This window comes from Tursiops truncatus, chromosome 8 (assembly GCF_011762595.2).
Source record: "Tursiops truncatus isolate mTurTru1 chromosome 8, mTurTru1.mat.Y, whole genome shotgun sequence".
NCBI lineage: Eukaryota > Metazoa > Chordata > Mammalia > Artiodactyla > Delphinidae > Tursiops > Tursiops truncatus.
The window spans coordinates 38,756,529-38,771,511 of record NC_047041.1 but is presented as its reverse complement, the minus strand read 5'-3'; the positions used below and the strand labels follow the sequence as shown (position 1 = coordinate 38,771,511).

The window sequence follows — 14,983 nt, the reverse complement described above, 5'->3', positions numbered from 1 at the left end:
AGTTCTTCCTAGGCAGTACTCTCATTATCTCAGCGTCTTTCCAGTACTAGTTGGGGTATAAATCCTTAATAAATCCATATAGTGCCTCCTCAGTTTCTTTTCTTAATTCTTCCATATCACTTACTTATAAAACTGAACAGCAAACAGGATATTAACAAATAAATGCTGCATTTCCTGACTTATTTGATAGATTTTATGTTTTAAAATTTAATGTAAGAATAGATCTGAAATAAGCTTTTCTTATTCTGTTCCTGTAGCATAAGATTAGTCATCTAGATAGTTTCTGATAGAACCAGGTCATTCATTTAACCTTTGAACATTTATTGAGTATCTGCTACTACATACTAAATACTATGCTATTTGCATGGGATGAGATGAATATGATGCTTTCAATTTAATAAGGGATCCATTCATATACAGCCACGCTCAAAGTCGAATATTGTTTTGCTTTAGAAAAGCCGTAAAATTGGTCATACCTTACTTCATTGAGCTCGCTATGCATAAAAAAGAGCAACAGATACTTCTTTTTCTTTGTTGTAGTGGAGGTGCAAATGTCCTAAACTGGCAGGGTGGGAAGTTATTCTTTAAACACATGGTTACTAATTAATTACATCAGCAGCATAAGCATTGTTGAAAACCATAGCTGTTCCCAAAGTCTCATTTTACACTGTAGTATAGGATTCTTCTCTTACCAAATCTGTTAACAAATCGCCTGGTTTGAGTTTCACCTGCTCTAATTTCTCTTAACCCGTGAGGTAATAAGGCAGGAAAAGATTCATGAAAGAAGCCACGGTCCCGGAACCTGGGCTGGCATCATAGGCTCTTTCTCACCCAAATTCCAACAAGCCCATGCCCGTGTTCGGTCCTTGGCCTGTTTTATTTGAAAGCTCATATTTTAGTCCATCCTTTTTTTTCCCTATGAAGTATCCATTTACTTACTAGATTTATATGTGTAGTTTTCTTCCATCTGAAACAACGTTGCTGGCCACTCCTGTTGGAACCCGCAAGCGGCAGACAGTGGTCCTGCCACCTGCTGGTCAACTTTCAAAAGGCCACTGGGTATTGGGAAAGTCCCATTATATTTACATATGAGAGGCTGAACCTATGTCAAGAAAACAGATCTAAAAATTCTTCTCCGTGGCAATTTTTTTCTGTAGCATCTGGCCCCTAATATAATGGAACCACAGAACTGATAATTGATAAGTATTGATACTTGTCCACTGATTGATTGATTATGGCTAAATATTCCAGGCTCCACACAGTGTGCCATTAAGGAAAAAAGGAAGGTTTTAGTATAAATCATACAGATTAACTGAACATCTTGATCTCATCAACCTAATGATTTTTATTTTAAAGTTCCCAGGGAGATTCAGAATTAGAGAATTGTTAATCCCAGTTTAACTTGAACTCTGTTTCAGTCATTTGATATTGAGACTTGTGTTTCAGAAGTTCACTTTCAACTCCATTTTGAACAACAGAATTGTTCAAATAGCATCTGTAGGGACTCTATACAATGGAGAAAATTTCATTTTTCACCAAACTATTTTTTTAAGTTAATAAAAATGGTAATGAAATGTTGCTGGTGTATCACGTGTGGGAGAAGCAAGTTTAGACTCAAAAGCTTTCACTTTAATGATTTTTTCCTCAAATTATAGTCTGTTATAAAAATCAACTAATATTATTTTTAGTTCTATATGATTATGTGCTACTAAGAAGGGAACTATGCATTTTCAAAATTAATTTTTTTTCTGTAGCATAAAAGTACAAGAAAATCCAGCTGCATTTCTTCACGCTATACAGAAATATGTTGATCCTGAGGTTCAGTTGGTAAGTATAGGATAATTCTTGAGGTATAATTTTAATTTTTTCTTCATATCTAATAGCCTTGAAAGAAGGAATTTGAACATGTTCTCCCATGATATGTTTGCAAATTGCTGTGCATTTCCCCAAGCACCCAAGAAAGTATTTATCTTGATATTTTAATCAATATTTTGTTTTCCTTTCATGTTTCTAATATTAATTTTTAAATACTTTTTGTTACTGCTGTATCAGCCTCTTGGATGTCTACATATTTTCCAACTTACTGGGAGGATCATCTTTTACTCAAGATTTAAGATAAATTGACTCCCATCTTATCCCATAAGTGTTGGGGCACCCTGTGTTCTCCCCATTGTTTCAGGAGATTCTTGGAAGGTTTAAGTGTCTCCATGTCACCTATGGCCCCATGTCCCTGCCTCCTCTGAATTCTTGCCCGCTTTCATGGGTACCTTTTCCTCCTGCATTGCATCACCCTGAGGGACACCCACAATTGCTTCATTTCCCAAAGTATTGTGTGTGTGTGTGCGTGTGGTATGTGTGTGTGTGTTGGTGTATGTGTGTGTCCTGTGTGTGTCCTGTGTGTGTGTGATGTATCTGACTTTGCTGAGGGTTTGGGGCCAAGGCATGGTTATATCACATGTCAACATTCCAGACAAGTTAAAATTGACATCCCTTTCTTAAAAAATCTCTCAATCATTCCTATTTCTTGGAAATGTTCTCTCAGTCTCCCACAGTACTGCAGTGCTTTTCTGTCCCATCTCCTGTCTGACCCCCCTAGCTCATTCATCCCAACTCCCAACTTTCCTATTCATAGTGCATGCAAAGCAGCTTAGCTATCTCTTTGTTTCCACAAAAAATGGCCCGTAAGGATGTTACAATACAGGAAGTTATCATCCTAAGAGCATTTATTTTTCACTTTAAAAAGTAAAATCAAACTAACAGAAAAGTTGCAGGAATAGTACAAAGAACTGTAATATATCATTCACCCACATTCCCCAATTTTTGACATTTTATTTATGATTTTCTATCATTTTCCACCTCCCTCCCTTCCTATCTATCCTATTTTTTTCCTGAACCATTTGAGTGTAAGTTACAGGAGTGATGCCCATTACCTTTTAAAAAATACATTTGCACCCATTTCGTACAAACAAGGCCACTCTCCTATGGAACCATAGAACAACCATCAAAATCAGGGAGCAGTACAACTAGCTAATCCACAGACTCCACTCATATTTCTCCATTTGTCCCCCAAATGTCTTCCGTTAAAAGGATCTAATATGTTGCCCTTAGTTTCCCTGTCGCTTTCATCTCTCCTTCAGTCTGTAACAGTTCCCTAGTTTTCCCTTGACTTTGATGACCTTCCAGTTTTGAAGAGCATAAACCAGTTATTTTATATAATGTCCCTCAATTTGGGTTTGTCTAATGTTTCCTTATGATTAAATTCAGGTTATGCGCTTTTGGCAGGAGTATCACAGCAATGATTCTGTGTTCTTACTGCATCTTCCCAGGGGGGACTCCATTGATTGAGATGGTTTCTGTCAATTTTCTCCATTGTAAAGTTACACTTTTTCTCTTTGTAATTAATCAGGTTTTTTTCTTTATTTTTTTGGTAGGGAGATACTTTGAGACTATGAAAATATCCTGTTCTTCATCAGATTTTTCCTACTAGTTTTAGAATCCATTGATAATTCTTGTCTGAATCCATTACTACTCTGATGGTGGCCAAATGGTGGCTTTCTAATTTTGTACTTCCTTCTATAATTATTAGTTGGCATTATAAGGAAGAGCTTTCTCTTCTTCCCATTTGTTTGTTCACTTATTTACATCAGTATGGATTCATGGATTCCTATTTTATTTACCAGCTTATAGTCTATCACTACTGTTATTTATTTCGATATCCAAATTGTCCTTGGTTTTGCCAGTGGGAGCCCCATTCAAGCTGACTTGTGTGTCTTTTTGACACCTTCCCAGCTTTCTTGGAACAATTCCTTACTGTCTGGCACAATAAGACATTCCAGGTTAATCTAAGTTTTGCTGTCTAACTCTAGAATCATATGTTTTCCCAATGAGCCCTGATTCCTTTTGGTAGAGAACAGTATTTAGAAACCAAGATCTGGGCGCTGGGTGTGTTTATTTGCTACTGGGGTGTCACTGGCCCTAGGCTTTCCCAATGGGCAAAGCTAAGAAATATGTATATGTATGTGTGTGCATATATATACATACACACTTGCATCCATTTTATTACTGTATGTTGTTATGTATATGTTAAAATATTTTATTAAAATTTTAAAGATTAAAAACGTGTTCACGCCTCCAGTTGCAACCCAGTGCCACAGGAAAGTGTTCCCCCTTTCCATATTTGTACCTCATCTCTCTAATAGTGAGAAACATGGCCCTTATTATTCTCCACATACTTGCTTCTTTATCCGTGGTGTGTAACCAGTCTCACTTGACTCCCACCTTCTTTTGGTCCTGGTCCCCATTGGGCTATTCCTTGTTCTTCCACCTACCTTGCTTAGCCCCAGACTCATGGGATGGAAGGCAGGAAACCCCCCTAAGAGAATTTTGCTGATAATTTAAAAATATTTTTCCCAACTTTATATAATTAAGTGTAAATAATTTTAGCCCTTGACATTATGATAATGAACAGTCCTATAGGTGAAAAAAATCACGTTGTTTTCTGTTAATTATGACAGTGCCTATCTTTTCTGTAATTTGGGTGTTTTGAAAGTAGAGAATAAAACATAGGAAGGAGATGGAGTTAGGCCAGGAGAGGTCCTTCTGTGAGGGAAGTACTTGATGGGAAGTAGAGGCAGTGAGAGAGAAGGGTGGAATTTAAAAATACCAGAGCACCTGAACCTTCTTTTTCCTTATTTTCCCTCCCCTCATACCTTACACTCAAGTCCAGGTTAACAAAAAATGTGTTGTTGCTTCTTCCTTTTATTTTGCCTGTCCAGCGCCTAATGGGAAAAAGACCACAATTTAAGCTAATTCTCCACTTTGCTTATCTGTGGATGAAGTTGGGGAGGAGGCAGTGGGGATGATAGCTGGAGAGCTACAGGGAAGGATCACTGCAGTAAGGGAGGCAGCTGGAGGAAGAGCTAGGTTGGAAGGGAATTTGAGGAGACTGGCAGAATCAGATTGGCAGAGAAGCAAAGAGGAAGGAAGAGCCAAGGGAAGTGGTAGGGTTGGAGGGAGGCTTTGCAGAGTGGATGGCTGATGAGAAGGCATTTCAAATCGCTTAGATTCATTGCTCTTTAAAGGCCATTTAAGAGAAGAACTGTAGGGGCAATTCCCTGGTGGTCCAGTGGTTAAGACTTGGTGCTTTCACTGCCGTGGCCCATGCTCAATCCCTGGTCAGGGAACTAAGATACTGCAAGCTGTGTGGTGTGGCCAAATAAAAAAAATAATAAAAAAGAGAAGAACTGTGGGTATGTTAATATTTGCTTCTTGGGAACTTAAGGGCAAAAGATGTTTGCATCCATATGTTCGTGTTTTTTTAAAGCTTCCTCTGAACATAAGTAAATGAACTTTCTTTTCTTCTGTTTTTTTTTTTTTTGACTTTCAGGTAATGTGTATTCTGCCTTCTAATCAGAATAGCTATTATGATTCCATTAAAAAATATTTGAGCTCCGACTGCCCCATCCCCAGCCAGTGTGTGCTTGCTCAGACGTTGAATAAACAGGGAATGTTGATGAGCATCGCCACCAAGATTGCCTTGCAGATGACCTGTAAACTCGGAGGCGAGCTGTGGGCTGTGGAGATCCCTGTGAGGAACCGTCACTCTTTTTCTTTTAGTCATCAATCTATCTATTAATGAATTTTAAAAATTAAATCAAAGTAGGAGGAGATCTTTTCACGTGATCCTAGAAATATTTGCTTTGTTTGGTGGGTTGGTGGGTTGTATGTTTGTCTGCTCTGGGCTCCGTTACACCAGCCACTGGGAGGGTATCCAGAAGGTGAGGCGTGGCCCCTGTTCTCATGGAGCTTCGGTTAAGCTAATAACAGAATCTTTCGTGAAAGAGAATCTAGTTTGGCATCGACTTGGAGGCACTTGATTTGGAGCCTCCCAGCCGTGGTTTAAAATCTGTGCTCCATGGCCTCTGCCTTTACCTGCTTTCAGCAGGGTGATACTTTGCAGAGTAGCCTTGAACCCTGGATGGGACGCCCCCACTAGAGCTTGGGGAACCGGCAGAGCCTGTGATACAAACCTCCAAGTCGTGTTGGGAACTGAGAAAATCTTCTCCTCTTTCCTGAGCTATGGCCACCATGGGAGGAAGTGAGGAGGGTGAGGAATGAGGGAATGTTGCCTATTCCCTTAACCAGGATGTACAAGGTTACCCCCAGCTGCCCCTCCTGGAGGACATAGACAAGTGAGGATTCCTTAGAGAGCTGAAGAATGGGGAATGGAATTTCCCTTCAGATTCCTTCAGCCTCGAGACAGGGGAGAAATGGACGGGCCACTTTACCAGGATCTCTTGAGCCACTGATGGCCCTTGCCCACCCCCATAAAGGATGGTGGCCATTTTCTATTACAATGAGTCTCTTAAGCAAAGTATGTACTATATTGTTCCCTCCATCTTTTTGCTTTTTGTTTTTCTTTGAAGCAGGTTCTTATTATTCCCTTCATCTTTAAGTTTCTCTGGTTTCTGGTTTAATAATCTGCCTCATCTCGACCTTGATCTCCCTGGCACATAGCTTAACTTCAATAATTCAATAACTAGGGACAGTCTTTTAAAAACTTCATAATACATCATTGCTTGGGAAAACACCTCATTCCATTAAATCATGAAAAATTTTAATTTTACAGTTAAAGTCCCTGATGGTGGTTGGTATTGATGTCTGTAAAGATGCATTCAACCAGGGAATGGTGGTGGTTGGATTTGTGGCCAGTATTAACCCCAAAATCACCAGGTACTTTTAAAATTACCCTAACATACTCTTCAGTTATTTAGACTATTACTTGTGGTTTAACTAAAGACTTTACAGAAAGGAATAGTTTGTATTCTTCACTCATTTTTAAAATATGGACACTTATGGTCATAAATTATACTTACATCTATAAATGTGATGGATAATATTGGGGTAAAGTGTAGTTCATTAAAAAACTATTTTTATACATACATTAGGACAAGCTATTGCTCGTATGCAAATCATATTCCCCAAATGATGGCCGTGTAGAAATTCTTGTGCATTTGTTTTCTGAACACCTGCACTGTGTTGGGCTCCATACTAGGAAGTTTACATACACGATGTCAAGCAGTTGAGAATCAGATTGCCTGGATTTATATCCTGATCTGTCACTTACCTATTATGGTAAATGCTCAAGACATGCTTGCTGTTATTGTTGTTTTTAATGCTCGCAGAAACTTGATGTGGTGGTTGTTTACACAGCTATTAAAAACATAGGCAAGGGGCTTCCCTGGTGGCGCAGTGGTTGAGAGTCCGCCTGCCGATGCAGGGGACACGGGTTCGTGCCCCGGTCCGCGAAGATCCCACATGCCGCGGAGTGGCTGGGCCCGTGAGCCATGGCCGCTGAGCCTGCGCGTCTGGAGCCTGTGCTCTGCAACGGGAGAGGCCATAGCAGTGAGAGGCCCGCGTACCGCAAAAAAAAACCAACAAAAAAAACATAGGCAAGGATGAGGGATAACACATTAAGCATTGACTCATAGTACATGTTAAATTGTAGTTCTTTGAAGTGTTTCAATATTCGTAACTAAACAATGTGTTTTGAGGCTGTTTTGAACCATGTTTTCTTCCTAGAATTAAGCTATGTGATTTACTCCTCTAAATTGTGATCAGGTATATATTGGGGATTGTGGGAGACAGGAAAAGCAGCAATGTAACTGCGTGCCCCTGACTTCAGCCCAGGTTGTATGAGATCCCTGTTCTGTATGTCACTTCCTTAATCAAGCACATAAGGGACTTCCGGCTTGTTAGCAGCATTTCTAATTGCATCATTATTATTGCACAGATTTAGAGAACTGGAATAATGTGGACACATATATACCACTAAGTCATGATCTTCATTTTCCAAGTGCTTTTAATGAATAATTTGAGCAAGAGAACTTGCTTCTGAAATCTAAATAAGTTAATCATGTTAAGATTTCAATTCCCAAAAGCTTACCTATAGAAATGAAGTTTATGCTTGAGAAATCTTTGAATATTTTTAAAGTAGATCTGCTAAACTAATAAATTCCCTTATAATAATAATGTAGTGGTCTCTATTTATCAATGCTTATTATGTACCAAGTGCTGTGCTAAGTACATATGTTATCTAGTTTAATTTTTACAACAACCCTATGAGGTACTAACTACCTTACTATCTTATAAATTTCCTTGGCACAAATGAGAAAACTGAGGCTTAGGTTCACATAAAAAAGTCACATAGCTGGTGAGTATACCAGCCAGGATTTGAACCCAGAGACGTCTGATGCTAGCACTGTGCTTTAGTTTCTCGTATCAATAAATTTTATTGAGGGGGGGGGGCAGTGAGGGAGAGCATTTTAATATAATTGTAATCATACAGTGTATATAAAATTATGAACATTAATTTACTTATGTCTATTTCTTAATACTAATGCATGCTTAGAATAGAAATTTTGAAACTGAACTTTACTTTTGTTCTTTGCTTACTTTAGATGGTTCTCCCGCTGTATGCTTCAGAGAACAACGGCTGATGTTGAAGATTGCTTAAAAGTTTTCATGACTGGTACTAAAAGTGTAACAATGGGGGTGGGCTCCAAGCACTGTTCTTTCAGACCCCAAATTCATAAGCCTCTAGCAGACCAGACAGGTGGAAACAGACTTCTCAAGCCTGCCTGAGTTGACTGCCACCCAGTAGGAGACCCTGAAGTTGTGGCCTGACTCAAGCTAACAGACAGGCTCTGTTACTCTGTTATTTACATTTGTGTCTGTGTGTGATAAACTAAAAGCCAGGAGGAAAAAAAGTCTGTAGCTGCTGGTGGCTCTTGCAAGCAGTTTGAAGGTCAGAATAAACCTACCCTGGAGGAGCAAGGATTATGACAGACCAGCATTAGGTCTAGAAGTAGGAGAGAAGCTTTTGGGACTGGGATGGGGATGCTGACACATCAAGTGTGGCGTGGCAGGAGAAGACGGGAAAGGCAGCAGATGGGGAGGGTGCCCTCCTTACAATGGGATGCAGTAGAAAGAGGGGGTCTGGGGTTCCCATGCCCTTTCCAACCCTGGTCTGAATCTGGCTTGGTCATTCCCTAGCATTGTGACCTGTGCAAATCACTCCCTGATTTGCATCGTCCCAGCTATCAACTTTGGGGGGTCATAAATATTTGTTTCCAAAAAAGGTGAATTTGGTGACATATTTTGGTAGTGGGCTTACATATACGGTCATCTTCTATCAAACAAATGAATTTCCTGGGCAATAAACTCTCCTAAAACAATGGTGCCGTATATGCATGAAAAGAAATATTTTATCATATTACTTTCCCCTCACTTCAAAACCTTAGTAGCAGTTATGAAAAGCCTCTGTTGGGCAGGAGTCACTGTCTGGCCTCTGCTCTTCAGGCAATTTCTTAGAGCGAGTGGAAAATTTTCAGAGTTCATATTGTCAGCGAGAGTGATGGGTGAATCCACGTGAAGAGATGCTTTTAGAGGAACAGCCAAGTCGTTTCCTTATGTTTTCATATTTATGCTCATTAGAGAAGAAATTTACATAAAATTATCCAGTCTGTCCTTATTGAGAGGATTTATAGATTTAAAGAAACTAAATTAGTATTAATATGGGTTTGGGAAATTTGTATGTCTATTGCATGAATTAAATTTTAATTTATTGCTTAAATATTAAAATTTTACTAAAGAGAGATGCTAAGTTTGAGAATACATTATGCCATAGAAACCATAATGATTCCTTAAATAGCAGAGTTGCAGGAATGTTCTGGAAAGGTATCCATTTTTATATTATTGCAAATACAACCCAAATTAGGTATTACCCTGTCTTATCATGGTCTGAACTAGCAAGCTATTTAAATGTTAAAATATATGGGAATGTTATTCTTTGTTGGCATCAAGCAAGTCATTCTTTTCTTACTAACACCAAATCCTGCAGGGGCACTGAACAGATGGTACAAGCATAACCAGGGTTTGCCAGGACGGATAATTGTGTACCGTGACGGTGTAGGGGATGGTCAGCTAAGAACACTCATTGAATATGAAGTTCCACAGCTACTGAGCAGTGTGACAGAAGCAAGTTCAAATACCAGGTATCAAATTAGTATCCTTCCCCCACTTCCAGTTCTAGCATATTCATCGCAACTATTCAAATTACTATATGCCAGCATCTCTTTTTTTTTTCCATGCAGTTAAGTTTCACTACATTTCTGCATTATGCAAGTACAACCAACCCTAGATTGGAGGGTAGTTGGGATGGTATTACGTAAATAGTCTGGGTGGTATGAGCTTTTGGGGGCCCTGGGTCGGGGCACCAGAAGAAGGCAGGAATCCTCCAGGGTGCCTGACACTGAGATTCAGCAGGAAGCCTGCAGGGCTGCTGGCAGGTGAAGATGCTTCACACCTATTAACATGCTAGGGGAAAAAACAAGCTGTGGTTTCAACTTTGAGGCCTAAATCAAGACACAGGGCAAAAGCCTCTGACCTGCAGGCACTGATGTGCAGCTCAGGTCTGCAGAAGGTGCTGAGAGTGGTGTGTGTGCTGTGAAAGCTGGGCTACATATGAAAATCAGACCATGCTGAACACCAAGTACCTTGCTCTGCTGTCACACTTCTAGATTCAGTGTCTTGGTATATTTTCCTCCATGACTGTGTCAAGTGTTAAGTGCAAGAAAAATGTTAGAACTAGAAAATGGAGGAGGATGACGATCTTAAATTGGCTTCTTAAAATCCTCAGAAAGCGTCTTATTCTGTTGTGCATAGAGCTTGGTCTGTAGGGTTACACCGTCGTCACCACCGTCAACCAAAGTGTCGCAGCCACGAGCCCCAAAGGAGCTGAGGCTTGACCTCATTAGTAACCATCAGAAAGGAGGGAGAGAATCATAGTTTGGAGGCAGAACCACCTTTAGCTGTATCCGAAATATCAAAGCCAAAATTTCTCATTCCCCGCTGACCTTGGGTTAGTTAGATTTTATTAAGAATCACCTCCATGCAATTTGGGGATCACAGGAGTAAATTTAGCAGCTGACGGTGCTAAGGAGTTAGTTCTCCTGCACTATAACATCAACTTTTAAAAAGTTTCAAGATTGAAAACATTAATAATATATTTTTAAAATAATTAAAACACTTAGGGCTTCCTTGGTGGCGCAGTGGTTGAGGGTCCGCCTGCCGACGCAGGGGACACGTGTTCGTGCCCCGGTCCGGGAAGATCCCACATGCCGCAGAGCGGCTGGGCCCCTGAGCCATGGCCGCTGAGCCTGTGCGTCCAGAGCCTGTGCTCCGCAACGGGAGAGGCCACAACAGTGAGAGGCCCGCGTACCGCAAAAAAAAAATTAAAACACTTAAAGTGAAATTTCAGTGACCCTTGCATCCTAGAGGTTTCTTCCATGATGGGAATATTTGGATTTGGATTTGGATTTTACCAAATACTGACTTAACACTTGGTCATTTAGCATTTGGCCCATATGTGTATGTGGACCGTCCATCGATCCTCCCAGGTGCGAGTTTTGCAGGATTCAGAAGCGTTGATTTGAAGAATAAGAGGAACTTCTGGTTCTTCCTTTGCTATTCAGAAATTGAGAAGACTGAAGGTGAAAATAGAGATGATTGCTAATGGGAAGAAAATCTTGTCTCCACGGATAATTCTGAAAAATCTTTCTTTAGAAGTGCTGATCGTAGTTCATTGTCCTGTGAACCATTCTCCCGTCCCGCTTCAGTGATATAAATTGGTCAAATGACTGAGCATACCACGCTTTTGCAACAAATGAAGACAATCCTTGATTTAAAAAATTGTTTGTGTCTCTGGGGGAGGGGAGATTGGGGGTAATTTTTCTTTGTTTTGCAATGTTTCGCTGATCAATTTATTTCATTTTAAGATTACCAAAAAATATATATAAATAAATAGAAAGTTGCATGGCTTGGTTTAGTTCTCTCCATATTTATTTATTTATTTATTTATTATTTTGCCTCTCTTGTTCCAAGCCCCAAACTGTCAGTGATCGTGGTCAGGAAGAAGTGCATGCCACGATTCTTGATGGAAACAGGCCGAACTCTGCAGAACCCACCTCTTGGCACCATCGTGGATTCAGGAGCAACGCGGCCTGAATGGCAAGTCTGTTAGAAAATCCGTTTTTAACAAAGCTTGACTGTGTGTGGTCAGGTTCAGTCCTGTTCTGCGAGCTTTCTTTCTCACAGTCCTTCTTTTCCCCTCAGGTATGACTTTTACTTGATCAGCCGGGTTGCCTGTCGGGGAACCCTTAATCCCACCTACTATAATGTCATTTATGATGACAACGGCCTGAAGCCTGACCACATGCAGAGACTCACATTCAAACTGTGCCACCTCTACTACAACTGGCCAGTAAGTGACAGCTGTTTATTTAGGTACAGAGTGGTACTCAAGGTGCCTACCAGGGAATTGTCACCCAATTCACCTTGGTGTCCCAACCCCTGGCACAATGCCTGATTTTCCACAAAGGAAGGATGAATGAATGAATGAATGACTTCTTAAGTCCACAGTGGATGAAACCCAGTCTATCATAGGCATAAAATAGCAGTAACTCTATAATGCATTAGCGTTGATAATTTTTCTAGAAGACTTTATTATATACATTTTCTTATGCCAGCCTGGGAGGAAATCAGGGTATTGTTATTTCCAAGTTACAGATGAGGCAATTGAAGACAACTCAGATGTTGTGTCTGGTGGGAAAGTAACAGACTTGGCTCTGTTCTGTATTCCTATACATTAGGCCCAGAGCTGCTCACCAAGTCCAAAGTCAAGATTTGCTCTGAGCCCCTTGGAACATCAAGTTGTAGGAAACTTAGATCAGCCCTAAGCATGTGGCTCGCAGGTCCCAGCACCGGGAAGCCAGACTGGCCCTCTCTGCTCTCCCATCTTGCTAAGTGAATTTAAGTTCCCAGGAGAAAGGGTGCCCTTTGTTGATTGAGTTTGGTTCCAATTGACTTACATTCTATCGTGTATAAAACTAGTGGATGAAAAAACTCAGGAAAAAAATATCACTTTGAAGAGGAAGTTATCCTCTTAATCATTACCAATACTTTTTCCTCCTTAGGGCCTAATCAGTGTTCCAGCCCCGTGTCAGTATGCACACAAGCTGACCTTTCTGGTGGCACAAAGCACTCATAAAGAACCAAGTTTGGAATTAGCCAATTCTCTCTTCTACCTGTGATGACACGAACCACGGGCATCCCTAGCGGAGGTTTCTGAGGAGTCGTTGGTGTACTTCGTACAAATCTGCCGTGAGCTCGAGGCTGTGACTGGGGGAAGGAGATTCAGTTTAGTTTTAACTTACGGAAAAGAAAAAAACCCCAAATAACTGAATCTGAAATGGTTCAAAAGAAATGTATGTTGTTTTATTTTAAAGGTTACTTGCTTGAAGTGAATGCTTATTGTGGTGTACGGAATTAAAATGTACTATCATCTGAAAGTAATACTACAAAGCTAAATAGCTTCTAAGAAAATAAATGTTTGCATGATGTTTTGATGGTAGGCAAACGGGGTCTACTTTCTACACTAAAATTTGCAGAAGTTTTCTTAAATTATGTTACAGAGCGTTTTGTTGAGTGGTTTAAATAGTTGTTAGAAAATAAAGAACATTCAGAGCATCACATGTGTGTTTACTATTATTCAGATTTCAGTTGGCATTTCATGTGAATTTCATTATTTAAGGGTTTTCAGCAAAGACTCTTACCCAGTAGACCACTTCACCATCACTCTTTGAGTTATATTTCTAAAAATGAATATTTCACTTATTCTCTCTTTTTGAAAATTGAAGTGTAGTTAATTTACAATGTTGTGTTTCAAGTGTACAGCAAAATGATTCAGTGATATATATATATATGTGTGTGTGTGTGTGTGTATATATATATATATTCTTTTTCAGATTTCACTTGTTCTCTTAGGGAATTTTATTTCTCTTAGGGAATTTTATTTCACTTAGTAGCAACTGCTCTCATTGATGACCTTGCTTCCTACTGCACAGAAAAGACAGACGCCATGAGGAGAGAACTTGCACAGACTACCATCCCATCTACCCACCTAAGGGCATCTCTGTGCATAGACCCTGCCCCTCGCCTCATTATCATAAATAAACTGTGTCTGCGCTCCTGTGGAAGGCCCTCCACTGGTGTACTAAATCCCGTTCCCTCTGCTCTATCGAGAACACTGCTTTAGCAATCCTTCCCTCTCCCTTCTGCATCATCAATTTCCCTCTCGCACTGGATTATTCCCATCAGCATTGTAAATCTACTCTTATTTCTTCCATATTAAAACAGAAACATTTGCCCTCCAGCTCCCACCCCATTTCTTTGCTCCTCTTTACAGAAAAATGAACCCAGTTCCATACTCCACTCAGAATTTCACCACAACCACGAGAGCAAAATTGCTTTTGTCAAGGTGGCCAGTGACCTCCGTTTTATTAAATCCGATGGTCAATTCTCAGTCCTCACCTTCCCTGACCTGTCACAGCATTTGACCCAGTTGGTCATTTCCTCCATCTTGAGACACTCCACGTGGCCTCTAGGATAACACTCTCCTGGTTTCTCTCCTGTTGCATCCATCACTCATTCTCAGTTTCCGTTGCTGGTTTCTCCTCATCTTCTCTCCCTTTCACAAGACTGCCCCAGGGATGAGAATATTTCGATGCAGGAAAGTTCGGAGTTCCAGATTCTTCTCCCAGGGGAGAGAGTGTGTGAAAGGCTGCGGTGAAGTGGGAAGCAGAGAGCAGAAGGTTCTCTCTGAGGGATGAGGGGAAGCAGACACCAATGCAGAGATCGTTTAAGAGAGCACAGTCTTCTCCTGTTTGAGAGTTTTGTCCGGGCCGGGCAAAAATGCACCCACCATGGGTCCACTCCAGTAATAGTAACAATAACCTTTTGTGGGGTATAAGGGTGGAGGGGGGGTTAATACATTGCAGGCACAGTGCTAAGCACTTTACATACACATTAACTCTTCACAACAACTATATGAATTAGGCATTATAATGACCATTTTACAGGTGGT

General features: G+C 40.4%; 1 protein-coding gene across 1 annotated transcript in view; it reads left to right on the top strand.

The window, feature by feature from the left end:
- The window catches only part of PIWIL4 (piwi like RNA-mediated gene silencing 4), a 41,185-nt gene extending 27,598 nt beyond the window's left edge, over positions 1-13,587 (top strand). The window contains exons 13-20 of the mRNA XM_019923819.3: positions 1,755-1,827; positions 5,387-5,587; positions 6,629-6,732; positions 8,460-8,530; positions 9,902-10,055; positions 11,944-12,069; positions 12,175-12,322; positions 13,035-13,587. Coding sequence (XP_019779378.3) covers positions 1,755-1,827; positions 5,387-5,587; positions 6,629-6,732; positions 8,460-8,530; positions 9,902-10,055; positions 11,944-12,069; positions 12,175-12,322; positions 13,035-13,151 — 994 coding nt within the window. The 3' untranslated portion in view covers positions 13,152-13,587. The remainder of the gene's footprint in view (positions 1-1,754; positions 1,828-5,386; positions 5,588-6,628; positions 6,733-8,459; positions 8,531-9,901; positions 10,056-11,943; positions 12,070-12,174; positions 12,323-13,034) is intronic.
- The last annotated feature ends 1,396 nt before the right edge of the window (positions 13,588-14,983 follow it).